The sequence below is a fragment of the Serinus canaria genome, chromosome 25 (assembly GCF_022539315.1).
Source record: "Serinus canaria isolate serCan28SL12 chromosome 25, serCan2020, whole genome shotgun sequence".
In the NCBI taxonomy this organism is placed as follows: Eukaryota; Metazoa; Chordata; class Aves; order Passeriformes; family Fringillidae; genus Serinus; species Serinus canaria.
In genome coordinates, this window is record NC_066338.1 from 10,137,640 (window position 1) to 10,165,407 (window position 27,768).

General features: G+C 54.7%; 1 protein-coding gene across 1 annotated transcript; it reads right to left on the reverse strand.

Annotated features, from left to right (window-relative positions):
* SLC4A8 (solute carrier family 4 member 8) lies at positions 1 to 25,989 on the reverse strand. The gene is made up of 24 exons (XM_018924162.3): positions 25,945 to 25,989; positions 20,733 to 20,814; positions 19,776 to 19,910; positions 19,232 to 19,367; positions 18,378 to 18,538; positions 17,016 to 17,201; positions 15,549 to 15,903; positions 15,135 to 15,222; positions 13,957 to 14,103; positions 13,705 to 13,796; positions 12,897 to 13,071; positions 12,500 to 12,633; positions 11,402 to 11,647; positions 11,208 to 11,313; positions 9,906 to 10,067; positions 9,183 to 9,296; positions 8,579 to 8,740; positions 7,769 to 8,020; positions 5,675 to 5,743; positions 4,439 to 4,612; positions 2,618 to 2,755; positions 1,532 to 1,629; positions 996 to 1,099; positions 1 to 255 (listed from the first exon to the last, which is right to left on the reverse strand). Exons 1-23 carry the CDS (start codon positions 25,987 to 25,989, stop codon positions 1,012 to 1,014), a joined length of 3,345 nt encoding a protein of 1,114 aa, XP_018779707.2. The 3' UTR covers positions 1 to 255; positions 996 to 1,011.
* Between the last annotated feature and the right edge of the window lie 1,779 nt (positions 25,990 to 27,768).

Sequence of the window (27,768 nt, forward strand, 5' to 3'; positions counted from 1 at the left end):
AAAAAGAAAAAAGAAAAAAAAAGAGGAAGGAGAGGAAGAATTGGAGATTAAAAAAATAGAACTGATGGGAAGCGGTAGCGGAGGCTCCACCAGTGCACAACACACGCACACGAGGACACACGAGGCTGGACAACACGGACCCCCGGGACGCAGCAGCCCGGGGAACGGGAAACTCTGCATGGCTTTGTGGGACCCCTCGGCCGGGAAACGAGCCGCTCCTCCGTGTCTGCCTTGGCACATCCCTGAGTCACACTCCTGCTCCTCGACGTGGGCATGGGGGGAAGAGAGGGAAAGAGGGGGGGCATCATCAGTGGAAGACCCCGAATCAGAGATCTGTGGAATTGTTCAGGTTGGAAAAGGGGTTTAAGATCATCAAATCCAACATGTTCAACCACTAGCCGTGACCCCAGGTGCCACATCCAAGTTTATGGAACTCTTCCAGGGATGATGGCTCCACCCTTGCCCTGGGTACCTGTGCCAGGGCTTGGACAACCTTTCCATGAAGGAATTTTCCCCAGTATCCAACCTGAACCTTCCCTGGCCCAGCCTGAGGCCATTCCCTCTCCTCCTGTTCCCTGGGAGCAGAGCCAGAACCCTCCCAGCTGTCCCCTCCTCTCAGGGAGTTGTGCAGAGCCACAAGGTCCCCCCCGAGCCCTTTTCTCCAGGCTGAGCTCCTTTCCAGCTCCCTCAGGAGCTCTCCAGACCCTCTTCCTGCCGCTCCAGCCCTTCTCCAGCTCCACTCCTAGCTCTGGAGATGCTCCCAGCCCCTCAAAGCCTCTCAGGGCGTAGGGTCCCAGTCTGATTCCAGGATTCCAGGTGCAGCTCCCACACTTCCCTGCAGAGAGGAGCCGGTGGCCATGGTCCTGCTGCTGGTGGCCATGGTGCTGCTGCCTGTTCCCAGGAACGTGCCCCTTGCACAGCAGCACTGGCCAGAGCCCAGGGAGGCCGTGGGCACATGCTGTCCACACAAGGCCACGCCACAGCTGAGCCTTTACCTCCTTCCTCCCGGCTTCAGAGTGTTTCTGTGTTCATGGTCAGAGCCTTCCACACAGTGGTCTTGGACATCTCATCCGAAATGTTGATCTCGGAAGGATCAGCCCTGCAAGGAATGTTCCAGATGGTTTTCCATGAGGATGGGTCTGATCCTACCAGGAGCATTGGCAGCGGCCAGAGGAACAGGAGAGCCTGGAAAACCAGAGCTCAGCAGGTGGGGGTGGTTTGGCTGGATAAGGACTTTTGGGAATCAAAGCCTGGAGCTGCAGACCCACAGCTGGTGTTTCCCCCTGTGACCTCTCAGGTGGGAGCAGGAGGGTATCCAGAGCCCAGAAAGCCACTGATGATGTAGTTTTGGGATAAAACAGGAATTATGCTGCCACTGTGTGGGGTCAGACCTCTGCCATCACCTCCTAAATTGCCAGTAAATTGGGATTTTCCCACCAAAATGACTGGGGATAAATCTGCAAGTGGAGAAATCTGAGCCAGACACTTCCCATGGATCGTACCAGGGATCCTGACCTGGGAGGGTCTTTACCTGTCAGTGCTGGGCTTTGGCGTGTCCACCCTGCTGGTCTTGCCCAGCTTCAGCTGAACAGAATTCGCAGCAGCTGCTTCCATCATTTTCTGGGACTCCTGAAAAGAGACAAGCTCTCTCTCCTTGATCCAAGAGGGGGAAAATTAAATTCCAGTAAAAACCTGGCAGGCTGCCCTCTCCTCTGGCCCACAGCACCTTTAGCAGCAGGTAAACACCTTCCCCTGTGGGTGTGTTTGGGGTTAGGGACACCGCTGGGGGTAAATCCTCACAGAAATATAGTAATTATTTTTATTATAAGGCTCATCTAAAATTGATAACAATGTCTCTGTTCCGGTGTGAAACTCTCTCAGAATTTAGGGGAAAAAGTTCAGAATGTGGGATCCAGGCTTTGAGATCCGTTTGACTCAGTTCTGATGTTCCCCAACAGCTGCTGCCCAGAGGAGCTGTGGTCTCTCCATCCCTCCCCCAGGCTGGACGAGCCTGAAGCACCCTGGGATAGTGGGAGATGTCCCTGCCCACAGCAGGGGTGGCACCAGCTGGGCTTTAATGTCCATTCCCACCCAACCCGTTCCATGGCCCCACAATTCCATGATCTAAGGATGAGCTGTGACAGGAACAGGGAATCTCACAGCCCAGAGGAAATGTCACCATCATATTTTCTGGAAAAATCCTCTTTGCCCAGGATTCTTCTCCTGGGACGCTGAGAAGCCTCAGAGAAAAGGAAAACAATATGATCTCATTTGCTTCTCCTGCGTTTTGCTGCTTTGGAATGTGGTTTGGAGATTGTTTACCCACAGGTGGTTGCTTCATTGGTTTCATGTGAATTGTTTTGACTTACTGGCCAATCACAGACAGCTATGTCTGGGCTCTGGAAGGAGCCAAGAGTTTTTCATTATTATCTTTTAGCCTTCTGTCTGAATCCTTTCTCTATTCTTTAGTATAGTTTAGTATAGCATTCTTTTATATAATATAGATCATAAAACAATAAATTAGCCTTCTAAGAACATGGAGTCAGATTCATGCGCTCCTCCCAATGATGGGGGACCCCGAAAATACCACAAGGAGATTCCCAGCTCCTGGCATTACCTCCTCTTCTTTGGCTTCATTTTTGGCATCGTCCAACTTCTTCTTCTTGCTTTCTGGCATGAGGTCATCCAGGAAGCTGAGCTCCCGCTTGGAGAAGCAGAAATCCATCACTTTCCGGACAAAAACAAGAGCCAAAACCTTCAGGAAGGAAAGGGGAGATGGATGAGGCCAGAAGTGGTGCTTCCCATTCCCCCAAGGGCTGCAAGCACCAGAGGCAGTGAGGGGTGCCGGGAGCGCTGGGAATATTGGGAATACTGGGAACACCAGGAATACTGGGAATACTGGAACACCGGTGTCCTGGATTGCAAGATAAGTGTGTATTCTATTGCCATCTGTCAGAGGTGGAGTAGTTCTCCCCTGTTCATGGGGCAGGTTTTCTTTATCTCTCCCGCAGCCAGTCCTCCCTCCAGGAGAAATCTCCTGTTCATGGGCCATTCATTATTAATTATCTCCTGTTCATGGGCCATTCATTATTAATTACCTTCTATTCATGGCTAGTGAGTGTCCCTGCATGGCTGATAAAATTCCATCATCCCATGGGAAGATGCTCTGCCCAGGGGAGGAGCCAAACATTCCTACCTGCATACAATCTGACCCTGGGAACACCCCAGCAGCCTTTGCCCCCTGCATTCCCAGAGGAGCAGCTTTCTGCTGCCCTGCATTCCCAGAGGGAGCCCAGGCCCATCTCCAGCAGCCCTGGAGCTCCAGAGGAAAACTCCCCCCTTGTGCAGGATCCCTGCTCCAGCAGAGCCACAGCTGGCACTGCAGGAGGGCTGAGCCCCCCTGGGATGGGACTGTGCCACCACCCTGAGCCCCCCTGGGATGGGACTGTGCCACCACCCTGAGCCCCCCTGGGATGGGACTGTGCCACCACCCTGAGCCCCCTGGGATGGGACTGTGCCACCACCCTGAGCCCCCTGGGATGGGACTGTGCCACCATCCTGAGCCACCCTGGGATGGGACTGTGCCACCACCCTGAGCCCCCCTGGGATGGGACTGTGCCACCACCCTGAGCCCCCTGGGATGGGAACTGTGCCACCACCCTGAGCCCCCTGGGATGGCACTGTGCCACCATCCTGAGCCACAGGGGGGCTGGGCCTGCTCTGACTCTGGCAGGCTTGGTTTGTATCACTGCACTGTTTATTTTATTTAGTTTAGTTTAGTTTAGTTTAGTTTAGTTTAGTTTAGTTTTTTCCCTAATACAGAACTGTTGTTCCTGCTCCCATATCTTGGCCTGAGAGCCCCTTAATTTCAAAATTACAACAATTCAGAGGGAGGGGGTTTGCATTCTCCATTTCAGGGGAGGCTCCTGCCTTCCTCAGCAGACACCTGTCCTTCCAACCCGAGACAACTGGGAATACTGGGAATACCGAGGATACTGGGAACATTGGGAACACTGGGAACACCAGGAACACTGGGAAAACCAAGGATACTGGGAATACTGGGAACACTGTGAACACTGGGAACACCTGGGATACCGGGGCCACTGGGAACACTGGGAACACCAGAGGCACTGGGAATATTAGGAATACTGGGAACACTGGGAACACTGGGGATACTGGGAACACCAGAAACATCAGGAATGCTGGGAGCACCAGGAGCACTGGGAATACTGGGGATACTGGGAGCAGTAGGAATACTGGGAACACCGGGAACACCGGGAACACCAGGAGCACTGGGAACACTGGGAACACTGGGAACACCAGGAGCATTGTGAACACCAGGAACACCAGGAACACTGGGAACACCGGGAACACCAGGAGCACTGGGAACACCAGGAACACCAGGAGCACTGGGAACATCGGGAATGCCGTTCCTCACCATCATGGGGAAGATGATGGCGGCGCGGGAAGCTTTGATGGCCCAGAGCAGCACGAGGCAGAGCAGCTGGATGAGCGTGAACAGGTGCACCTTGCGCAGGGGCACGTGGCGCAGGTAGATGAAGTCGGGCTGGTGCTTGGCCGGCATCCAGAACAGCTTCAGGCGGTCGAAGAACTGCAGGGAAAAGGGAACATTGCTGGAGGAGCGTGCTTCTTGGTGACAGAGTGACAAAACTACATTTGTCTCTTTCAAAAGAAAGAACCTGTTCCAGACTGCAAGGCAAGATTTGTTTATTCCCATCTGGATGGCAGCTGGCTTCTGTCAAGTGGGCAGTTTTTCCTTATCTCTTCCACACCCACTCCTCCCTCAGGAGGGGACACCTGCTGATAACAGGCCATTGGATGTCCCTGCATGGCTGATAAGAGCTACAGCACCCATTGGGAGATGTGAGCCCAGGGGGAGGAGCCAAGCATTCCTGCCTGGATAGAATCTGGAGATTCTGGAATAACTACATGGCTTCTCCACTGGATTCCCAGAGGAGCAGCAGCTGCCTCTTGCACTGGATCTCCAGAGGAAGACTCCACCCTTTCCTACAGGATCCCTGCTCCAGCAGAACCACCCCTGGCACTGCAGGAGGGCTGAGCCACAATTCCAGCTGGACTGTGCCAGCACCCTGACCCACAGGGTGCCAGGCTGGGTTCTCACTCTGCCAGTGCTGTTCTAGTGTACTGCACTGTTTATTTAATCCTTTTATTTTCTTCCCTAATAAGGAACTGTTATTTTCTGCTTTTTTTTTTTTTTTTTTTTTTTTTTTTTTTTTTTTTTTTTTTTGCCTGAGAGCCCCTTAATTTAAAATTTATAGCAATTCAGAGGGGTGGGGAGGATTTACATTTTCCATTTCAGGGAGGCTCCTGCATTCCTTAGCAGATACCTGTCATTCTAAACCGAGACAGAAGCTTAGAAGTTTCTGAACTGCCCCTCCCAGTGCTGAGCTGGGCTCTCCCAGTGCTGAACTGGGCCCTCCCAGTGCTGAACTGGGCCCTCCCAGTGCTGAACTGGATTTCCCCAGTGCTCAAGTGGGCTCTCCCAGTGCTGAACTGGCCCTCCCAGCCCTAAAAACTTCCTGAGCCTCCACCCATCAGTCCCTGACAAGAAAACATTTGAATTTCCTGCTCTCAGAAACATTTTTCCCATCCCAAGGCCTTCAGGAGAGGAAATTCCCTGGAACAGCCGTACCTGGATTCCTCGGAGTGACGAGACCCCCATGTACAGAAAGACCCCATAAAGGACTGGCATCGGGATAAACTGGGGAAAAAATGCAACAATAAATGGCTTTCAATTTCATTTGCAGTATTGCCACTCTCTCTCACCACTCCTTTCTCAGGTGCTGCCTGAAGATTCCCAACTTTCCCATGCTGGATTTTATCCAGCACAGATTTTGTTCTCTGTGTCAGGGTGATCTTTTGATTCATTCCATCAGAATAAACCTCATTTCCAGAGAGGTTCATCCACCAGGATCACATTTCATCTATCTGAGACCTCCCGTGGGGGTAAAAAATGATCTTGAAAAACTCTTGTGGGAATGCATGGAAGTGACATCTCCTTTGAGCCTGGAGCTGGGATTGGGTCTGCTTTGAGCCTGGAGTTGAGAATGGGTCTCCTTTGAGCCTGGAGTTGAGAATGGGTCTGCTTTGAGCCTGGAGTTGGGAATGGGTCTGCTTTGAGCCTGGAGTTGGGAATGGGTCTGCTTTGAACCTGGAGTTGGGAATGGGTCTGCTTTGAGCCTGGAGTTGGGAATGGGTCTGCTTTGAGCCTGGAGTTGGGAATGGGTCTGCTTTGAGCCTGGAGTTGGGAATGGGTCTGCTTTGAGCCTGGAGTTGGGAATGGGTCTGCTTTGAATCTGGAGGTGGAACTGGGTCTGCTTTCAGCCTGGGTTGTGTCTCCTCCGAGCCTAGAGTTGGGATTGTGTCTCCTTTGAGCCTGGAGCTGGGGCTGTTTGGTGGGAAGAACAGGCAGGGAAGCCTGTGGTGGGAACTCTGAGGGTTCAGCCCCTGGGAATGGCTCTCCTGAGGCTCTTGGGGAGTGAATTGCAGCCAATAAAGTCCTGCTTGTCTGAAAATGCTAAATTCTAACCCAAAGCGGAGGTGGATGTGTTGAGTTTGTGTGGCCATGTTTGGGGCACAGGGATGGGCTCCGTGAGAAGCTTTTGGAAGTTTCTTCCATGTTTGGCAGAGCCAGCTCCAGCTTGCTCCAGGATGGACCTGCTGCTGGCCAAGGTCAGAGCAAGGACCCACGCTGGAAGAGTCTGGGGAGAGCTGTCTGCCGTGGGATGTACTCGGGTTGGAGGAGTTCCTGGAGCACTGTGTCCCTGGGAGGGGCCCATGGGGAAGGGTTTTGGCTCCTCTCCCTGAGGAACAGCTGGAACAACGTGGGATGACTTGACTGAAACCCTCAATCCTGTCTCCCTGTACTGGGGAGGGAGGGAGGGAGGCAGGAAGGAAGGCAGGAAGGGAAGGAGCAGGGGGAAGGCAGGAGGAGGGAGGGAAGGCAGGAGGGAGGGAGGAAGGAGGGAGGAGGGAAGGAGGGAGAGGAAGGAGGAAGGCAGGAGAGGAAGGAAGGAGAAGGAAGGATGGAGAAGGAGGAGGATGGGGAAGGAGGAGGAGGAAGGAAGGAAGGAAGGAAGGAAGGAGGAAGGAGGAAGGAAGGAAGGAGAGGAAGGAAGGAAGAGGAAGGAAGGAGGAAGGAAGGAAGGAAGGAAGGAAGGAGGAAGGAAGGAAGGAAGGAAGGAGGAAGGAAGGAAGGAAGGAGGAAGGAAGGAAGGAAGGAAGGAAGGAAGGAGGAAGGAAGAAGGAAGGAAGGAAGGAGGAGGAAGGAAGGAAGGAAGGAAGGAAGGAACATTTTAAGGTTTGGTTTTAATTCTTATGATCCTGCTTTGACATTGTCAGTAATAAATTCAATTAATATCCCTAATTCCAGCCTGTTTTCCCATGATCATGACTAATGAGGGATCTGTCCCTGTCCTTATCTCAAGCCATGAACCTTTGGTCTGATTCCTCTCCAATCCAGCTGGGAAGGGCAGGGATGGACCAGCTTTGGTGGGATCCAGCCAGGATCCCTCGCACTACAGAGGGTCTGGAGGACACCTGGGAATTAAGAGATTTCTCTTGTTTGCTTGGCTTGAGCACCCCAAGCTGGGTCTAAAGGGCTGGGAAGTCACGAGGCTGGTTCCCATCCTGCCTTTGGCAACACTTCCTGGGGGACAGAGGCCCTGATTTCACATCCCCTCCCAAACTCCTGTGGGTTCCCAGGGGGTTTCCATTCTGCTCTCACCTTGAGCACGGAGGTGAAGAAAACGGAGCAGCCCATGAGCACAAAGATCATCAGGCCAGTGACCCTCTGCTCCCGGATCCCCAGGAACTTGGGCTGCTCGCCCGGCGCGGAGCAGTCGGACTCCACCTTGAGGCTGTTGACGTGGGTGATGGACAGCACCGTGGCGGCCACGAACCAGGGCAGCCCCATCACCGAGCACACTCCCAGCATCACGGCCACCATGAACAGGTCCAGGTGGTACCCGCAGCCTTTCTGGGGAGCAAAAGTGCAACAGGAGCATCCCTCAGGGACCAGGACAGCACCATGGGTGGGGCTCAAACCCTGCTCAAGCACAAGTCAACTTCTGGAAAATTTAAATAAAGTTTGAAATAAGAACTGGAACCAAACGCGGATTTGATGTCTTGCACGAAAATCTGGCAGGACTCAAAGTGGGTCTGGAGGGTTTGTAGCATCTCTGCTACTCAGAAATAATTTTAAAATGGATTATTTTTTCATTCATAAAGAAATTCCCACCACATGCAGGTAGGACATGGCTCTGAGTGATTCCCTGGAGCTCATTGAGATCCCTTCCCCAGCTACTACTGAAAAAATTTGAAAAAAAGGAAAAACATTTGAAAAAAACTGCCCTTCTATGCTCCAATATTCCCTTGCTGCTCCCAAAAGTTGCCATCCCCTCCCTGTGTCCAAGAGAGCTCCTGCCACACAGCCTGGTTTGGTGTTATCCCAAACCTTCCCAAGCATTTGGGACAGGAGCTTGTCCCAGCCCCGCGGAGCAGGGTGGAGAGGGGGTGACCCCTGGCAGCCCCTCACCTTGAGCCTGTGCTCCTTCCTGTTGACGATGACGGCCGTGATCTGCTGGTCCATGAAGATGAGGATGGTGCAGAGCAGGGCCGGGATGAGCGCGGCCAACACCGTCCACCACGGGTTGGGCCCAATGGGGTTGATGAGCCACCCACGGTCATCCCTGGTGGGCTGCAACACAGGGCGGGATCAGCTCCCAGCCCAAACCCTTCCCTGGCCTCCCTTCCCCTCCATCCCTGTGTCCAAGCATTTCCCAGCCCTGGCTTCATGTCTCCCAGGGAGCTTCACAGTGCCAGTGTTGTCTGTCCCAGAGTCCCCTCTCCCCTGGTTTTGGGGCAGTCTTCCCAAAAGACAGGAAGGAATGGATGCACCTGGATGTGGCAGAAGCTCACACCACCAGCAGCTCCTCCAGCCCAGCCCTGCCCTGCTGGAGATGGTTCTCCTGTCCAGTGTCTGGTTTTGGGGCTGTATCCTGACTTCCAGGGGGGATCAATGCTCTTGGATGTTGAAGAGGAGATGGTTCCACCACCAGCACCTCCTCCAGCCCTGCCCGGACATCACCTGGTGGCACCTGAGGTGCCAAAGACCTTCTCCACCAATCCCAACCTGTTACCTTGAACATGTGGGGGACGTGGAGCTTGGGGGACGGGATCCCAATCCCAAGGTCGATGAGCACCATGATGACAATGGTGAGGAACACAGCAAAGTCACTCACTGTGGATCGGACCTGGGGCGAGAAACAGGGGCTGAGAGGGGCCAGGACACGAGGTGGGAAACCTGGGGACACCCACAGATCTGGGACTGGTTAATCCCTAAAATCCCTCCACTCCGAGGACATGCAGCCAACTCCCTGGTGTAGATGTTGGTGCTGTGTTGGAGATCTGGGGATCTGGTGTGGGACAGTAGAGAGAGTTTAATTAGGGGGAAAATTCAAATTTTAATTCAGTTATTAACAAAAGTACTAAAAATGAGGAAAGGTGCAACGCTTCTGGGTAAAATGGGAATAAGGCACTGAGGCACCATTCATTCCTGTTTTTCCATGGCAACTCCTCATTCAAATACCACTCTAGAAAATGATGCTGAGAAGGGGAAGAGAAATAAATAACTTTGGAAGAGCAGATTTCCCACTGCCTGAGCCAAAAAACATCACTCTGGAACAGGTTGTAAGGCAGGTGGGGAATGCCACAACCTCTCTGCACTCATGGAAACGAGGGAGGGACATCCAAGGTCAGCATTTCCCAGCATGACTGAGCGGGGGCCAATCCTTCAGTGCTCCAGGAGTGGCATTTTGGGAGAGGAGCATGGAATCTGCCCCGGGCCACCACCTTCTACCTACTCTGGTTGGGAAGTAACGGCTGGTTTTAAACTTCTTCAACAAACTTGACAGGACAAAGGTGGAGAAGAAGAGGATGCAGCACCAGAAGAGGACGTTGGGCGCGTAGGGGCCGTTGTGTCCACAGGCAGGTCCGTGGAACTCCCCATGCAAGGAGCGACATTCCTGGAGAAACAGAGCATCAAGACACAGAGGAAAACCAGGATAACAGGGGGGGTTGAGGGTCTTGGTGCAAGATCCATGACCCTGCAGCTGCCAGAGAAGTTATAAATATGAATATGTCAATATATTATAAATATATCAGCATATTATAAATGTGTACATATATTTATATCAATAAATATAAATATATAATATTTATATAACATTATAATATAGCATACATTATAATATATTTATATAAATACGTGGGTGTTTATATACAAAGATAAATATTTGTCTATTTATATAATGCAAATATGGGTGGCAGCAGCTGAACAAGTGACACATGGAGCTGAAATTACACAGAGGGGAGCAGAGGCGGGATGTGGTGGGACACCACAGACCCATGGCACGTCCTCTGCTCCTCCATGGCTGAGGAAAACAATGGAGAAGGGAAAGCTGGAAATTTGTGGATAAAGAGGGACCAGGGAAAGAGGGCTGGGACAACCATGAGATAGAAAAAGTAACAAATTGTCCCTGTGCAGTTGAGGCTCTCAGGACAAGGCCAAAAGGGGCTGGAGATGTCCCAAAGAGCCCCCGTCCCACACCTGGGCTCTGCTTCCTGGAACAATCCCTGTGGGGCTGCTCAGACCTGCAAATTTATGCAAGACCCTCCAGACAGCAGGGCCTGGAGTCATTAGGAACCGACTAAAGGCGCCAATCTCTGCCTTCAGGCTGGAACTTCAGTCCTTCAAATGCTCCAGGAACCAAAGCACTCCCTTAACCTTGATCCAGGTCCCACAGTGCTGAGGGGGACAGTTCTGATCCCCGAGGCTGGGGACAAAGAGGGCTGGACCAGGGGGGCTGGACCAGGGGGGCTGGACCAGGGGGGCTGGATCAGAGGGGCTGGATCAGGTGGGCTGGATCAGAGGGGCTGGATCAGGTGGGCTGGATCAGAGGGGCTGGATCAGAGGGGCTGGATCAGAGGGGCTGGATCAGGTAGGCTGGGCACCCCAGGACTCTCCTTCCCATGACCAAGCAGGTTAAAAGTACTCATGAGATTTAAGCAGGGACTTCTCAGAGCACTTTGAAGCCCAAAGCCATCTGAAGAAGGTGGCTTTGGCACCTGGCCTCCCTGAGGAAGTGGTGGCCCAGGGCACTTACGGTCACTGTGAGGTTTCCCCAGGTGATTCCTGACACGTTGACCCCATTGCTCTGCCAGAACTGCAGGGTCTCGTTGCTGGGATGAGCTGGGGGCTCACACTTACAGCTGGAGGGGGGAAACCAGGACAGGGCTGAGGGAACAGCACCAGGACGAGCCCAGAGGCACCTGCCGGGGGGAGGAGGAGAACACCCACTAATAGATGGTGAGGAGGTCCAGCTTGCTGTGCATGTGCACAGGGAAGGTCTCCCGCAGGTGGCTCAGCTTCTCCAGGGCCTCGTAGATGAAGATGATGCAGATGAGGGAGGCGAAGGCCTCCTCGGTGAAGCGGGTGATGTAGCACACCAGGCAGCTGGCGTCCGTGGCCACCAGCACCACGCAGAAGAACGCGGTCCAGAGCCCGATGCACGTCCGCAGGGACAGGTAGGAGAGCGTGTATTCCCTGGAAAACCACAAAATCTCCTGGGGGAAAGACCAGCACAGGCCTCGGAGCTGAGCCTTCCTCCAGAGAAAATTAGGAGCAATGGGGGAGGGTGTGGAGGTTGCAAGTGGTAATTGAGGTTTCCATGTCCTTGAGGTTGCAGGGAGTGGGTGGAGAAACCAAGTGTTTAATTAGCATTAATTAATGTTGTCTTAATGCCTTGAAGGCTGATTGAGGTTGTGTAAGGTTCTCCCGTGTCTCCCAGAGCCCCGACACCAAAACCAGCTGGGTTTGCCCTGGTCACCCACAGTCAGCCTGGGGGTGAATGAGAAGTTTAATTCTGGTGAGGGGGGTTCCTCCCACACCAAAGTCACCAAGATGAAAGGACTGTCATAGAAAAGAGCTGTTTCCTAGGAAAAGCTCCTGTTTGTTCAATAAAATCACCAAAACTCAAAATATTCCAATTTAAAACTACATGAATATTCGGGCAAAATCTATTTCTTTTTCCAGCAAAAACCAGGTTTAAAAGTTTTGTACTCCATGGAAAACAAACCCTCTGTCACTCCCAAACCAGAGTGATTTGTCTCACCTTCCCTGGGCATCCATCCAGAGCCTCTGGTTCCTCCTCCTCCCATTGCTTCGTTACAACCCTAAAATCCCGAAATGACCCCAAGCCAAAAACCCCAAATGACTCCCAAGCCCAAGGACTCTCACCCTTCCTGTGCAACAGCAGCAGCAGGAGACCTCTGTGACCCAGCAAACAACTTAAATCTGACAATTCCCACCAAGAAAATGAGAAGAAAAACATCTTCTCCCTGCCCAAAAAAAGAAAAAAAATCTTTCCCCCAGAAGAATGAAAGACAAACATCTCACTTGCAGAATTTGTAGAGAATCTTCTCAAAGACCAGGACGGGTCCAGTGCTGCCGAGGATGGTGAGGGGTTGGCCAGCAAAGAGAGAATAAACCACGCCCGTCATGGATGCTCCCAGCAGCGACTCCATGGCACTCTGGCAGGGAAGAGAGGGAGCAGGGAGTAAATCAGTCATTAGGGATAAAACCTCCCCCAAAAACCCAAGGGAAGTTCACAGCAGCAAAGAGATTTCCAAGGTTAAGGAGCGGGTTGGGTTGGAAGGGACCAGCGGGTTGGGTTGGCGGGGGCTGGTTTGGGCCCCAAACACTCCCCACGAGCAGGGACACTTCCCACCAGTCCAGGGGGGTCTGTTTGGGGCGTCTCCCCCTCCCCACGCTCCCTACAGAGAGAGGAGCTCACAATGTGGCCGTGGGTTGCCTCCCCCAGCAGGCCCCCGAAGGTGATGACGGGGGACATGCAGGCACAGTAAAGGAACAGGAAGGACGCCAGGCACTGCAGGCTCAGACCGTCCCTGAAGTCACTCCAGAACCACGGCGCCTTGCGCTTCACGTCCAGGACCAGACCCCCAAAGAGCCTGCAGGGAGGGAGGGAGGGAACACCAGGCTGTTCTCTTGGGAGAGCACAGAGTTTGGTTTCCTTCGGGCAGAAAATGCCTTCGCCTGGAGGTGTTTCCAGACCCGCCCCCATCCCAAAGCCAGGAAACCCCAGTGTGCTGATGCTGGGGCTGGGCCCACCTGCCCAGGTCTGGAGCCAGATCTCCTCACTGCTCAGATCTCCCACCTTCCCAGACCTCCCCCCTGCCCAGGTTTCCCACCTTCCCAGACCTCCCCCTGCCCAGGTTTCCCACCTTCCCAGACCTCCCCCCTGCCCAGGTTTCCCACCTTCCCAGACCTCCCCCCTGCCCAGGTTTCCCACCTTCCTAGATCTCCCCCCTGCCCAGACCTCCTCCCTGCTCAGATCTCCTACCTTCCCAGTTTCCTCACTGCCCAGGTGTTCCCCCTTCCCAGTTCTTCCACCTTTCCAGACCTCCTCCCTGCCCAGATCTCCCCCCTGCCAGATGTCCCCCCTGCCCAACCCAGGGGACCAAGGTGGCACTGTGGAGCCCTTTCGCTGAACCAGGTGACCCCAGAAGCTGCTGGAATGGGAGGTGCCTGCTCAGATTTAGGGGGCAAAACAGAAGAAAACCCCAAACCAGGAGAGCCCCCACCTCCCAGTCCGCTCCAGTTCAGGACCACTGTGCTTCTCCGGTTTGCTGTGGGAAGAATTCTCATCCAGAGCTCCTGGCATCTTCCTCTTTTCCTGTGAACATGGAATTCAGCTCAAAACTGGTATTTTTCAGGTTTTTTATCAACCAACAGCTTGTTGTGCTCCTGGCCTGGGTGTGGCTGTGCCAAACTGGGAATTCCAAGTTTAGCAGAATTTGGGGTGTTGTGCTGCCCGTCCCCCTTGCAGCACCCACCTGGGAGGGGACGTTTTTGGGGGGCTCGATTCGGATGGATGGGTCCCACTCTCCTGGAGGCAACACTGTGACCTGATCCAGGAACTCGTCGATGCCAGCCACAAGGTCAGCCCGGTCCTTGGCTTTGTAGGCAACATCATGGAAAACCTGCCCAGAGGAGACCCCCAGGTGAGAGCACAACCCACCCCAGATGTCCTCACCTGGGCAGCTGCCCTTTAGCTATGGCAGGATCATCTCCCCCAAATCTCCAGCTGGAAACATTCCCCCAGCAGGGAGAATCTGGGCATTGTGGTGCTTGTAATCACTCCTCCATGAGGTCACCGTCCCTCATGGCTTCGAGGAGAAGTTCTACCACCCTGGCAATGCCACCCCTGGGATGGTGCCAGCCCTGGGTGTGGGGAGGATGAGGTGTGGGGAGGATGAGGTGCAGGATGAATCCCAGGTGGGATTTCAGCCCTGCTCCCCATGGCCACACTGGAGGTGTTGGCTTAAAGGTGACAAGTTAGGGGTCACTTAGAGGTGACCTTATCGCTCTCTTAGGGGTGACCTTATTGCTCTCTCAGAGGTGACCTTATCGCTCTCTTAGGGGTGACCTTATTGCTCTCTCAGAGGTGACCTTATTGGTCTCTACATTTCCTGGAGGAGGTTGCAGACAGGTGGGATTGGTCTCTTCCACCAGGCAGCACTGACAGAACCAGAGGACACAGGGAAGGTACAGGTTGGGTATTAGGAAAAAATTTTTCACCAAAAGAATAATAAAGTGCTGGAATGCTCTTCCCAGAGAGGTGGTAGAATCACCATCTCTGGAAGTGTTTAAAAAAAGACTGGAGGTGGCACTTGGTGCTACAGTCTGGTTGAGGTGTGAGGGCATGGGCTGGACTTGATGATCTCAGAGGTCTCTTCCAACCTCATGATTCTGTGATTCTGTGATTAAATTCTTCTGGCCTGGGCAATGCCACCACTGGGGACAATGTCCTGGGTACCCTGTAGGGAAGGATGGGGTGTAGGATGGACCCAGAGGGGATTTCAGCCCCCAGGATTTGGGGTGGTGTAAATCTGCCTGGTTTGGGGTGTGAATGAAGGGCTGGGACAGCAAATCCTCTTCCTCGTTGCTCCAGGGACAGGCAATGGTGAAGAAGCCCAGAAGTGACCCCGAGATTCCCCTTATCTCATCACACCTCATCCGTCATGGTGGTGGCCATGGACCTGCCAATCTCGTGGTACTGATGGGCTTTTCCTCCTGGCCCCAGCAGAACAAAGAGGAACCTGGACAAGGAAAACGAAACTGAGAGAGAGGAATGTGGCTTCACTCCAAGAGCACCACAGGAAAACCCCTGGACCTCAAAGGGAAACACGCTGGTTCCCCCATGGGTTGAATTCCTCAACAAACCAATCACAAATCTCATTTTGGGGCCAATTTCATTGAAATTAGTCCATAGGTTTCAAAGATCCAGCAGGGAAGGGAGGAAGGTGAGGAGCAGCATGGGAGAAACATGCAGCTTCCACTTGTTCCCTTGGGCCCCAAATTGTGGGGTGATTTCAGGTGGGTTTGGGGTTTTTTTAAAGAAAAACTTTGTGCTTCTCCTTCAGACCTTGTTGGGATGGGAACTTCTGTCATTCCCGACAGGAGCACGGCTGGGGTCAGGCGGACAAAGGCCACGAGGGGCTGGTGGAGGAAATCCAGCTCTCCCACCAGCACGTTGGACGCCTCCGCTCCGCTGGGAATCTTCTTCATGAAGTGTAGCTCCGCCTGGGCAGGACCAGCCATTCTCAGGAATCCCCCAAAAGCGAAGCCTTCAGGGCCCCCCAGGGTCTCTCTCACCCCCCTGGAGGTGTGGGAGAGGTGCAGGGATCTCACCTTGCTCAGGTCCATGGCACTGGTCTCAGGGGTCACCCCATTTTTAGCTTCTGCAGTGGTGGGAGAAGGGTGAGGGGTGAGGGTTTGGGCTGGGAGGGAAGAGAAAGAAAGGGAGGAAAGAGGGAGTTGGGGTGTTTGTTATTTACCAGAACACGTCTAATGGGGACAAAGTCACCCAGAAACCCCCATCGGGTGCCAAAGCCTGGAGAAACCCTCAGCTGGTGTCAAATCCCTGGAGAAACCTTCACCTCAGGCTAAAGACAGCAGAAGACCTCACCTGGTGCTAAAGCCCTGGGAGAAAACTTCACCCAGTGCAAATTCCTGGAGAAAACGTCACTTGGTGCCAAATCCTGATAGCAACTTTCAGCTGGTGCCAAATCTTCCAGAAACCTTCACCCAGTGACAATCTCCTCCAGAAACCTCACCTGGTGCTGAAAACTGGCAGGAACCCTCACCTGGTGCCAAATCCCTGGAGAAACCTTCACCTTGTGGTAAAGCCTGGCAGAAATTTCCAGCTGGTGCTAAAACCTGGCAAAAACCTCACCAGGCTCCAAGCCCTGAAGGAGCCTCACCTGGTGGCTCCAAACCCTTCAGGATCTCACCTGGCTCCGAACCCCACAGAACCTCACCTGGCTCCAAACCCCACAGAACCTCACCTGGCTCCAGACCCTGCAGAACCTCACCTGGCTCCAAGCCCTGAAAGACCTCACCTGGTAGCTCCAAACCCCACAGAACCTCACCTGGCTCCAAACCCCTGCAGAACCTCACCTGGCTCCATACCCTGCAGGAGCTCACCTGCCTCCAAACCACACAGAACCTCACCTGCCTCCAAACCCTGCAGAACCTTACCTGGCTCCATACCCTGCAGAACCTCATTTTGCTCCAAGCCCTGCAGAACCTCACCTGGTGGCTTCAAACCCCACAGAACCTCACCTGGCCCCAAGCCCTGCAGAACCTCACCCATTCCAAACCCCACAGAACCTCACCTGGTTCCATACCCTGCAGAACCTCACCTGCCTCCAATCCCTGCAGAACCTTATCTGGCCCAAAACCACACAGAACCTCACTTGGTCCCATACCCGCAGAACCTCACCTGGCCCCAAACCACAGAGAACCTCACCTGGCCCCAAACCACACAGAACCTCACCTGGCCCCAAGTCCTGCAGTACCTCACTTTGCTCCAAACCCCACAGAGCCTCACCTGGCTTCTCCAGCAGGTGCAGGTCCTGTTTCTTGCTGACATCAGCAAAGGAGCGCACGATGGGCAGGAGGTTGTTCCTCTTCCTCTCGTTCTGGTGGTGGTGCTTCTTCAGCAGCACCTCCCGGACCTTGGCCCGCGTGCGCTCGTCGAACTCCGGCGACGGCTCCTGCTGGGCCAGGATCAGGTCTGGGGGAACAGGGACACCAGATCAGAGCATGAACCTGCCCTGCCTGAGCCACTCTGCCCCTAAAGCCCTGAACCCCGGCGTCTGGAGGGAAAACGAAATCAGAGCAATGTGAGGAAATGGCTTGGAGTGAGTCATTATCGAATGAGGGTCGGCTCTTAGGGAGAGCAGAAGAGCCAGGTCCTGAAATACTCCCAAATGTGCAGGACGTTCTCCTTCTTTGCTGCAGAACATTCTCTCTTTTACTGCAGAACATTCTCTCTTTTACTGCAGAATATTCTGCTTTTCCTGCAGAACATTCTCCCTTTTCCTGCAGAACATTCTCCTTTTTCCAGCAGAGTATGATCCTTTTTGCTGCAGACCTTTGCTCCAGTCTCTCTCTAACCCAAAAATCACTTTCCAAAGGACCATACATTGTCAGCAAGAGCTGCTCACCCGAAGCCCACTCCCATCCTAGGAACCTGTTCCAGACTGCAAGGCAAGATTTATTTACTACCATCTGGATGGCAGCTGGCTTCTGTCAGTGGGCAGTTTTTCCTTATCTCTTCCACACCCACTCCTCCCTCGGGAGGGGACACCTGCTGATAACAGGCCATTGGATGTCCCTGCATGGCTGATAAGAGCTACAGCACCCACTGGGAGATGTGAGCCCAGGGGGAGGAGCCAAGCATTCCTGCCTGGATAGAATCTGGAAGTTCTGGAAATACCACACGGCATCTCCACTGGATTTCCCAGAGGAGCAGCAGCTGCCTCTTCCACTGGATCTCCAGAGGAAGACTCCACCCTTTCCTACAGGATCCCTGCTCCAGCAGAACCACCCCTGGCACTGCAGGAGGGCTGAGCCACAATTCCAGCTGGACTGTGCCAGCACCCTGACCCACAGGGTGCCAGGCTGGGTTCTCACTCTGCCAGTGCTGTTCTAGTGTACTGCACTGTTTATTTTATCCTTTTATTTTCTTCCCTAATAAAGAACTGTTATTTCCTGCTGCCATTTTTTTTGCCTGAGAGCCCCTCAATTTCAAATTTATAGCAATTCAGAGGGGTGGGGAGGGTTTACATTTTCCATTTCAGGGGAGGCTCCTGCCTTCCTTAGCAGGCACCCGTCTTTCCAAACCAAGACAGAACCCCACCAGGCCAGCTGGGAGCCCCGGGCACAGGGCAGGATTTCCCCCCGGTACCGGCGATGTCCTCGACGCTGGTGGCGCGCACGTCCAGCAGCACGGTGCCGTTGATGATGCAGCTGCGCAGCTCGAAGAGGCTGTGCAGGGACAGCGTGGCCACGTAGGGTTTGCTCCAGCGCTCACCCCCATCCTCCACATCCTCCTCGAACTTCAGCCACCTGTGGATTTGGGGTGGGATCAGCCAGGAAAAGAAACAGCTCCAGCCCCGCAGCCCCTCGGATGAAAGTGGCTGGAGGAGGTTCCTGCAGCTGGGAAAGTTCCATGTCCCAGAGAACTCCTCTGCCACCCTGCTGGCAGCAGGGATCACGGAATCCTGGAATATCCTCAGCTGGAAGGGACCCACGAGGATCACAGAGTGCAACCCCTGGCCCTGTGCAGGACAACCCAACAATCCCACCTAGAGCTGTCCCTGGCCTCTGGGAACATGGAATCATGGAATGTCCACAGGTGGAAGGGACCTATGAGGATCACAGGATCATGGAAACTCTGGAGTTGGAAGGGACCCACAAGGACCATCAAGTCGAACTTCTGGCCCAGGATAACCCAGAAAATCCCACTGATCCCCAAACCCCAATGTCCAAGCATTCCCTGACTTCTAGAACTATGGAATCTCCTAAGTGGGAAGAGACCCACAAAGATCATCAAGTCCAATCCCTGACCCTGCCCAGACACCCCAAAATCCCACCCTGTCCCAGAGAGCTTTGTCCAAATGCTCCTGGAGCTCTGGCAGCCTCGAGGCTATGACCATTCCCTAGGGAGCTGTTCCAGTAGAAGAACCTTTTCCCAGTATCCAGCCTAAACCCCTCCCGACACAGCTTCCTGCCATTCCCAAATCCCTGGGATTTATTTACCGTGCCGTCTCCTTCCACTCAGCATCTTCCCCCTCCTTCACACAGATCTCATCCAGCTCTGTGAACAAGTCATGGGGGACGTGCTGCTCGTCCTCCTCCGTGCCCAGGATGAACTGAACCCGCTGGGATGGGGTGTCTGGGGACAGGAGGAGATTCCCCATCCCATTATTGAGCCTGGATCCATCCCAGCACGCTCACATTCCAGTGGCATCACACTGGGACCAGTCCAGCCATAAATGCTGTGCTGGCCCCTCTCCCACAGCTCCCTCCGGGCTCTCACTGGGGAAGGTGGAGCCTCCATCCCAGGCTCCATAAGGATGGGCTGCTTTCCTTCCCCACACCTCCAGTTTTACACCAGGATCCCTAAATCCATTATGGATTTTTTTTTTTAATTATTTTATTTAACTGCAAAATCAGAAAAAAATATTTGGAAAAAGGAGAGTCTTGCTAAAATAAAATAAAAAAAAAAAAGTTTTTTCTCAGTCAAACAGCCACACAAAGTGTCCACAGGGACCTGGCTGGTGGCCACCTCAGCAGGACTTACAGTGGTATCCCTGCTCGGCGGGCACCGCGTCCTTCTCCCGCTCCCGCTTCCGGTGCTTCTGGCTGTGGGCGCGGTGGTGCCGGTGGCCCTGGCGCACCAGCGGCATCCGCACGCCCACGTACAGGGTCCGGTGGCCTGGGAGAACAGGGTGGTGGCAATGACTGGGGGCTCAGCCAGCATAGCCACCCCAGCAGGAAGCCACAGAGTCAGGGAAGCTCCTCAGGGACCCGCAAGGTTCATCCAGGCCCCACACAGGACACCCCAAAAATCCCACAGCGACTTCCCTCAATGTAAATTTCAGCGGATCCCTGACTTTGCCAGACCTGTCCTTTTTTCCAAGCTCATTTTACTCAAACTTCACACCAAGGGATGGTTTGGGATCACCTAAATGTGCCCTGAAAGCACCAAAACCCTTCTCAAATTCCAGCTTGGGCTGAACAACACCACCACCAACCCTCGGATTTGCTCATTAAGCAGGAGATAATACAATAATTATAGTTTTGAAATCTTTTTATAGCAGAAGGTGAGAAGGAAAGATCAAAGGAGCCCCATGACAATGAACTCTGGGAGGAAAACAGGGAATCTGCACCACATCAAATTATTCTCCTGCCCTCTCCAAGCTGGGAGCAGCTGCTGTGGGAAAAGCAGATGGGAATTGTCCAACCCCATGGCTATTTCACACCAGGGCTTTAAAAGCTGTTGTGTTAAAAAATAAATCAATAATTTGGTGTTTAATCAAGAACCACAACAGGTTTGGCTGCTCTTGATGTGACACCACAAAAGAGACATTGCAGGGACTTTTTCCGGGCCTGGTGGCTCCTCTAGCAGGATCCCAGCAGGATCTCAGCAGGATCCCAGCAGGATCCCAGCAGGATCCCAGCTGGACCCCAGAAGGATCCCAGCAGGACCCCAGCAGTATCCCACCAGGATGTCATCAGGATCCCAGCAGGATCTCACCTTCCAGCTCCTCCTTCTCATAGTGGATGTTGACCACGTTGCTCGTCCTGCCCTGGTCAATCACAGCCTCCTCATCGTGTCTCTAATGAGGAGAAGAAGGGAAAATCTGGGGATGGGTCCGTGGAGCTGCCTCCGCCCTCCCTGTCTGTCCACCATTCCATGAGGATCACAGCTTCTCCTCCAGCCCAAAAAACAAGGACTTGTGGAAGGCTCTTTTCCCAATCCCAAATCAACCCATCTGTGTTGTACACAATGGGAGTCTGGAATGGTTACTGTGGGGAGGAGGGACTTCGGACCCAAATTTGGGCATTTCAGACCTAAAAATACCCAACCTCCTGCTTTGTTTTTGTGCTTGATTTCTTAAAAAAAGGAAAAACACACAGGGATTTCCAAGATTGGGGAAAAGAGCCCCTTTTGGTCTCAGGGTGGCTCCTGCAGGATTCCCTGGGTGGCTCTTGGCCACAGGACGTGGCCACCAACGACCTCCAAAAGCCTTCAAGGTCCTGCAGAGGCTCAGGCTCCCCTTGGTGCAAGTTCTCAGTGGAAAACAGCATTTCCCATTTTTAAATTGAGATTTCTGAGCAACCTGGGCTCGTGGGAAGTGCCCCTGTCCATGGCAGAGAGTGGAGCAGGATGGTCCAGTGGTTTTCCAACCCAAACCATTCCATGATTCTTTTATGCTTCAAATACTAAAGGAAAGACTCACCACTGCTCACCTGCCCTTTCCTCATGCCCCAGACAATCCAAGAAAGCCAAAATCCCATCATCTGTGCAAACAAACTCAGCAACACCCCACAACCCCTATTTTTGGTCAATTTCCCAATTATTCGTCATTTAGACGCTCAAAGGGAAGGTTTGGGAGTGCATGAGGTCCAACCTTGCCTTGATGCCATCACAGCAACCGAAAATGATTCAAACAACAAAAACAACACACAGATTTTGATTCCTGAAACTGAAGGTGGAAAAGGAGAAAAATCCTGAGGGAACTGGGGGAACTGGAGGAGCTGCTGGATGAAATTCCAGGAGCAGGAGCTCCCCCATGCCCGGGGAACCAGCTCAGAGCAACCACAGCTGGAATCTGTAAGGAAAGTTTCCAGCCCCACCGGGCAGACACTGCCCTTGTCTTAATAATGATGCCATGAGGTGATTGGAAAATGGAGAATAAATAATGGATTATGATTTCAGCTGGAACAACTCTCTGGGAATCTGCTCCCCCCAAATTCCTGCTTTAACCAGCCGACAGAAAACCTTCAGGTCCTTCCCAGGCACTGGTGAGTTTGATGAGGAAGAGGAGCAAACATTCCTGCTGGGAATGATTGCTGGTCCCTGAGCGCCAGTTCCAGAGTCCACTGTCGCTCCCTCTGCCTGCTCCTGGACTTGCCCTCCCCACGTTGCCCAGCAGCCGGATTTTCCTGCGCCAGTGGCTGTTCTGTCCTCGCTCCAGTGACATCCATCACCACCCTCCTGCCCTTCCCAGCACCCTGCTCCCTCCAGAGCCACCAAAAGGGACTAAACCCCAGTCCTGAAAAGGCACAGGGTGAAAGGAATCGATAAATCACAGTTTAAAATGGGAATTTTAATAAAATTGAAAATTTGAGCAAAGCTGTGGGAGTGGGAGTAAACAGGGATTTGGGAGGGGCAGATTCGAACCTCCCGTTGGTGACAGGCAGCCTCTTTCTCCCCAAAACAGCATTTTGTCAAACCTCCCCTCCTGCACTCCAGGGAAGCTCCCACAGGGTCTGGGGGAGGTTTCCCTCCCTCAGGGGGATGCACAGCCTGCAGTGGAGCCCCTGGGATTCTCCCAGACAGGGTCACGTTGTCACTGCTGTGACCTCATGGGTCCCTTCCCATTCAGGCCATTCCTCCATCCTTGTGTCAGTCCCGGTTTTGGGGCACTCCGGATGGATCAGGGGTCAGATTCCCTCAGGACACGGTGGCACCTTGTGTCCCTCAGCTCCAGAGACAAAAAGGAACGGGATCAGAATCCAGGGTGCCAACCCAGGGTGATTTACACTCCCCAAAACTCTGCACACTCAGAAAACCCAGTGGAGGCGAAGAATCCAGCTCTGGTTTATGGAAAATTCTGCAGAATGGGGTGAAAACACCACAACCTGCCAGGGGAAGGACAATCAGCACTTGGGTGGATTTTAAACCCAAATTCTCAAAGAACAAGTGAGGTACAAACTGTCAGGAAAAGAAATATCATGGGCAGGGCTGTTTTCCATCCACATTTCCTGCAGAAAATCAGGGAATTCCTGGAAGGTCTCACTTTGGCACAAGCCCCATCCCTTGGGGGATCCCCATCAGCCAGAGCCCTGCCACGGGACAGAGCCTCTGGACAAGCCCCATTTTTCCTCTCCTCTCTCTCCAGCTCTGCCTGACTTCCCGAGCTGAGCGAATCCGGCATCTCCATCCTCCAGACTCGTTTGCGTTAATGAGCTCCCTCCAGAGGTCACCTGCCCGGAAAGGTGACCCGGGTGTCAAATGAGCCGGCGGGAAGGTGACACCGAGGGCCAGGCGGGGAAAATCCCGCGGGGACCCAAGCTCGGAGCCCCAGTGGGGGTTATTAACCAGGATTGAGGCTCCAGGAGCTTTAGGGGGGGCAGGTGGCCCCCGTGGGTCCAGGGATGCTCTGACATCCCATCGCCCTTCCCGGGACACATCCCCGACATCACAGCGGGGAAATGCTGCCCCTCCAAACTGCCCCAGCCCCAGTCAGGCCACTCAGGCAGACTGGTGGTGTTCTGGTTTTTTAAATTCTTTTAAGCCTTCTGAGGTTTATATTTTTGTAATGAACTTTCTTATGGACTTCATGTAAATAATTAATTGTTTTGCATTCTTTTATGGAGGAGGAGAAATGTGATGGACTCTTGGTTTTGTCCAGTGTCATTGGAGAGGTGGCACTGTCATCCTCCAATCCACATCACTTTTGAAAATCTGTAAATGTTGGAGTCACAAATTAAACTTCCCTCTATTTTACCTTGGAGATTCCAGTTTGATTTCGTGTCCTGGAGTGACAGACTGGGAGGGGCTGTTCCCCCTTGGACATTCGGGGGGATTTGAGGATTTATGGCCCTGGAGCCATGGGTTTGGGATGGGATGGAGCAGGAAGGAGGATGGCTCCAAAGCAGGGGTTATCCCAGGATGCCTGGACGGGTAGCAGCCTTGCCTCTCCACCTCCTCCACTGCCAACAGCCTGGCAACCACCAAACCACCCAAACTGGGCTGCAAAGGGGGTGCCGAGCTTGGCATCGCTCACCCTGGGCTTTCAGAGCAGCCAGAGTTGTTTCAATTTGCTGTTTGCTAAGGAGAAAACTCAATTTGTCTGCCTGGAAGTTGTTTTCTGGGGAGACTGAAAGGAATTGTTGCTGCTAGGATTGAAATCAAGAATGGCTGGAGCAAAGCAGGAAAACCCATTTCCATCCCCCTCCGTGTCACATCCCTTCAGGAATCTCCCAAAACCCACAACCTCCCCCCCATGTCTCCACCTGGCCTCCTCCACCACCTTCCACCCCCCTTTTCCCCCAGCTGAGGCCAAACCCGGCCCTTTGCTCCCCAAAAATCCCCTTGTCCCAGCAGGAAGGATTCAGAAATTCGGGAGGGCTGAGCTGTCACCTCCAACTCTTCCAAAAACCCCACTTGGAAGTCTCTGACTGCCTTGGAAATGCCCTTTTTTATCCCATTTTCCAGTCTCTGCTTCCCCATGTCCAAACAAAGTGTGTCCTGTCCCTCTCTGCAAATTCATATTTTGTTGGGATTTTGTGTCCCCGAGAGGGATCTTTGGGGGTTCTGCCTCAGTTTCCCTGGCTCCCTGCAACTCCTCAGGTTAGGAATGAAAAGCTCCTGCTCTGGGGACGTTTTGGGGTAATTGAACATGAGGAAAAGCCCCAGGACCAGCCCTGAGCCCCCCCTGGCCCCCAGCCCAGGGCACACCAGGGGTGGCAACCAGCAGCGCTGGGAGGATTGATGTCGCTCACCTCGGCCGAGGTGTAATTAATAATTAATTAATTAATAACTGACCCACTGTTCTGATGGGATGAGGGTTACAGGGGGGATCTGGGGGCTGCTGAGGTGGCAGAGAGACCCCCCTGACCCCTCTCCATCTCCCTGGGACAAAGCCCTGCGGTGCCCTGGGCCTTGTCACCCCCAGGGACCCCTCTGGCTGCGATGGGGAGGGGACTCCGGACCCCCAAAACGGGGCTGGGGAGGGACCTGCTGGTCACAGCCAGGACATCCCCAGGACACGAAGGTCACAGGGCAGGAGGGACAGAAGCTCCGTCCATGCTGTCATTTCCGGGCAGATTCGTTAATTCCCAACCTCTCATTAATTAATTCCCACCCAGAGCAGCTCAGGACGGTAATGGAGGGGTGGGGCAGGGGGGCACAAGGACAAGGAGATGCTGAAAGGTGGGGGGGGGCAGCCCAAGGAGGGGACAGCCCAGGTGTCCCCTGTCCCCCTCCTGCCCGGGCACGAGGCACAACCCCTGAGCCCCCAGACTGCAGGGCTGTGACAGGGGACAGTGATGGGGGGGACAGTGACAGGGGGGGACAGTGGTGGGGGATGGGGGGAACAGTGACGGGGGGGACACTGATGGGGTGGCAGTGCGGGGGTGCTGTGACAGAGGGACAGTGACGGGGGGACAGTGACGGGGGGACAGTGATGGGGGATGGAAGGGACAGTGACGGGGGAGACAGTGACGGGGGGATGGAAGGGACAGTGACGGGGGAGACAGTGACGAGGGGACAGTGACGAGGGGACAGTGACGGGGGGGACAGTGACGGGGTGACGCGGGGCTCTGCGGGGACAGTGGCCTTTGTCTCCTCTCCAAAGGGCCGATCGGGGGAGGGAGGGCAGGAGGGAGGGGAGCCACAGGCAGATGCAGAGAAGGAGCGGGGGGGGCCCGGCGAGGACCCCCCAGCAGCCCCACGCAGGTGCCCTTCCCCCCCTTCCCCTCCCTCCTGCGCCCACCTCGAGCCCCCCCTTTGCGAGGCCGGACTCCCACCCCCCACGACACCCCAATTCACGGACACCTCCACCCCCCGCCGATGCCCTTCACCCCCTCCGCACTCCCCTTGCCCCCCCCTTGCAGAATCTTCCCCGCCCCCCCCCGCTCCCCTTTCCCCCCTCGGTCGGAAATGCCGCAGTGAAGCAGGCGCGGAGCATCCTCCCGCCGCCCCGGGGGTACCGGGCAACCCCGCCCGCCGGCCCCACCTGGTAGCTGAGGATGCCATCGGGCTCGTTGCTGCCGGCGGGCATGGCTGGGCCCGGGCACCCCCCCGGGGTGGGGGCCAGGGGGGGCCGGTGCCGCTCACACCGGCTCCAGCATCGCCCGGTGCCGGGGCCAAACCCCGCCCAGGCCGGCAGGGGGGGGGAGGAGGAGGAGGAGGAGGAGGAGGAGGAGGAGGAGGCAGGGCCGGGAGGGGCGATGCCCGGCGGGTTTCCTGCGGCCCCCAGCGCCCCCCGCCCCGATTCCCTCCCGAGCCCCGCTCTGACCTCTCCGAAACGTGCCCAGGACCCTCCTGGTGCCCCCCAGCATCACCCCCATCGTCCCTCCAGCACCTGCCCTCTGCTGACCCCAGCCCCCCCAGTCACCCCCATTCCCTTCAGCGTTCAGTGCCCCCCCTTCCGGAACCGCCCCCTCCCCGCTGCCCGCAGCAGCACCCCAGGATCCTCCTGATCGGCCCCGGTATCATCACCCCGATTCCCCTCCCACCCCGTCCCCCAGGCATCACCCCCGGCCCCTCCGGCATTTTAGTGCCCCCTCCCAGAGCCATCGCCCACCCTCGGTGCCCCCCAGCACCGTCCTGACCCCCCCCCGCACCATCCTGATCCCCCCAGCACCATCCTGTCCCCCCCAGCACCATCCTGACCCCCCCAGCACCATCCTGTCCCCCCCAGCACCGTCCTGACCCCCCCCCGCACCATCCTGATCCCCCCAGCACCATCCTGTCCCCCCCAGCACCATCCTGTCCCCCCCAGCACCATCCTGACCCCCCCAGCACTATCCTGTCCCCCCAGCACCATCCTGTCCCCCCCAGCACCATCCTGACCCCCCCCAGCACTATCCTGTCCCCCCCAGCACTATCCTGACCCCCCCAGCACCATCCTGTCCCCCCCAGCACCATCCTGACCCCCCCAGCACCATCCTGTCCCCCCCAGCACCATCCTGTCCCCCCCAGCACCATCCTGACCCCCCCAGCACCATCTTGTCACCCCCAGCATCACCCTGACTCTGCTTCTCAGCATCCCTTGATCCCCTCAAGTCTCGCCCTCAGATCCTCTCCAGGGTCACCCCCAAATCCCCTCAGACCCCCCCAGCCCTCTCCAGCTTCACCCCAGTTCCCCTCCCCCATCCCTCCCCAGCATCACCTTCAACACCATCCTGACCTCCCCCAGGGTCATCCTGACCCCCCCAGACCCAGCTCATTCCATTCCTTCAGGAATCTCCCACACCCCTCATGCCCCCCATGTCCCCTCCTGGCCCCCTCCACCACCTCCCACCCCCCTTTTCCTCCAGCTGAGGCCAAACCTGGACCTTTGCTCCCCAAAAATCCCCTTGTCCCCTTTTTACACCCCAAAACTCCCCTGTCCCTTTTTTACACCCCAAAGCTCCCCCTGTCCCTTTTTTACACCCCAAAACTCCCCTTGTCCCTTTTTTACACCCCAAAACTCCCCCTGTCCCTTTTTTACACCCCAAAACTCCCCCATCCCCTTTTTTACACCCCAAAACTCCCCCTGTCCCCTTTTTTACACCCCAAAACTCCCCCTGTCCCCTTTTTAAACCCCAAAACTCCCCCTGTCCCAGCAGGAAAGGTTCAGAAATTTGGGAGGGTTGAGCTGTCACCTCCAACTCTTCCCAAAACACCACTTGAAGTCTCTGACTTCCTCAGAAATTCAATTTTTCATCCCATTTCCAGTCCCTGCCTCCTGGAGCTCCTGTCCAAACACAGCAGGATCACGGAACATTTCCCTTCCCTTAACAAGGGATGAACTCGAGGGGCAGTTATTAATTAACAGAGGCATTAATGACTTCCC

What these genes read in the sequence shown, in the direction of transcription:
- SLC4A8 (XM_018924162.3), bottom strand. Translation starts at nt 25,989, where the DNA reads ATGCCCGCCGGCAGCAACGAGCCCGATGGCATCCTCAGCTACCAG. An exon ending in GCCGTTACTTCCCAACCAGA is followed by an intron (nt 9,297 to 9,905) that starts GTAGGTAGAAGG and finishes TTCTCGCCCCAG; the next exon opens with GTCCGATCCACAGTGAGTGA. An exon ending in CCAAAGCCCAGCACTGACAG is followed by an intron (nt 1,100 to 1,531) that starts GTAAAGACCCTC and finishes CATTCCTTGCAG; the next exon opens with GGCTGATCCTTCCGAGATCA.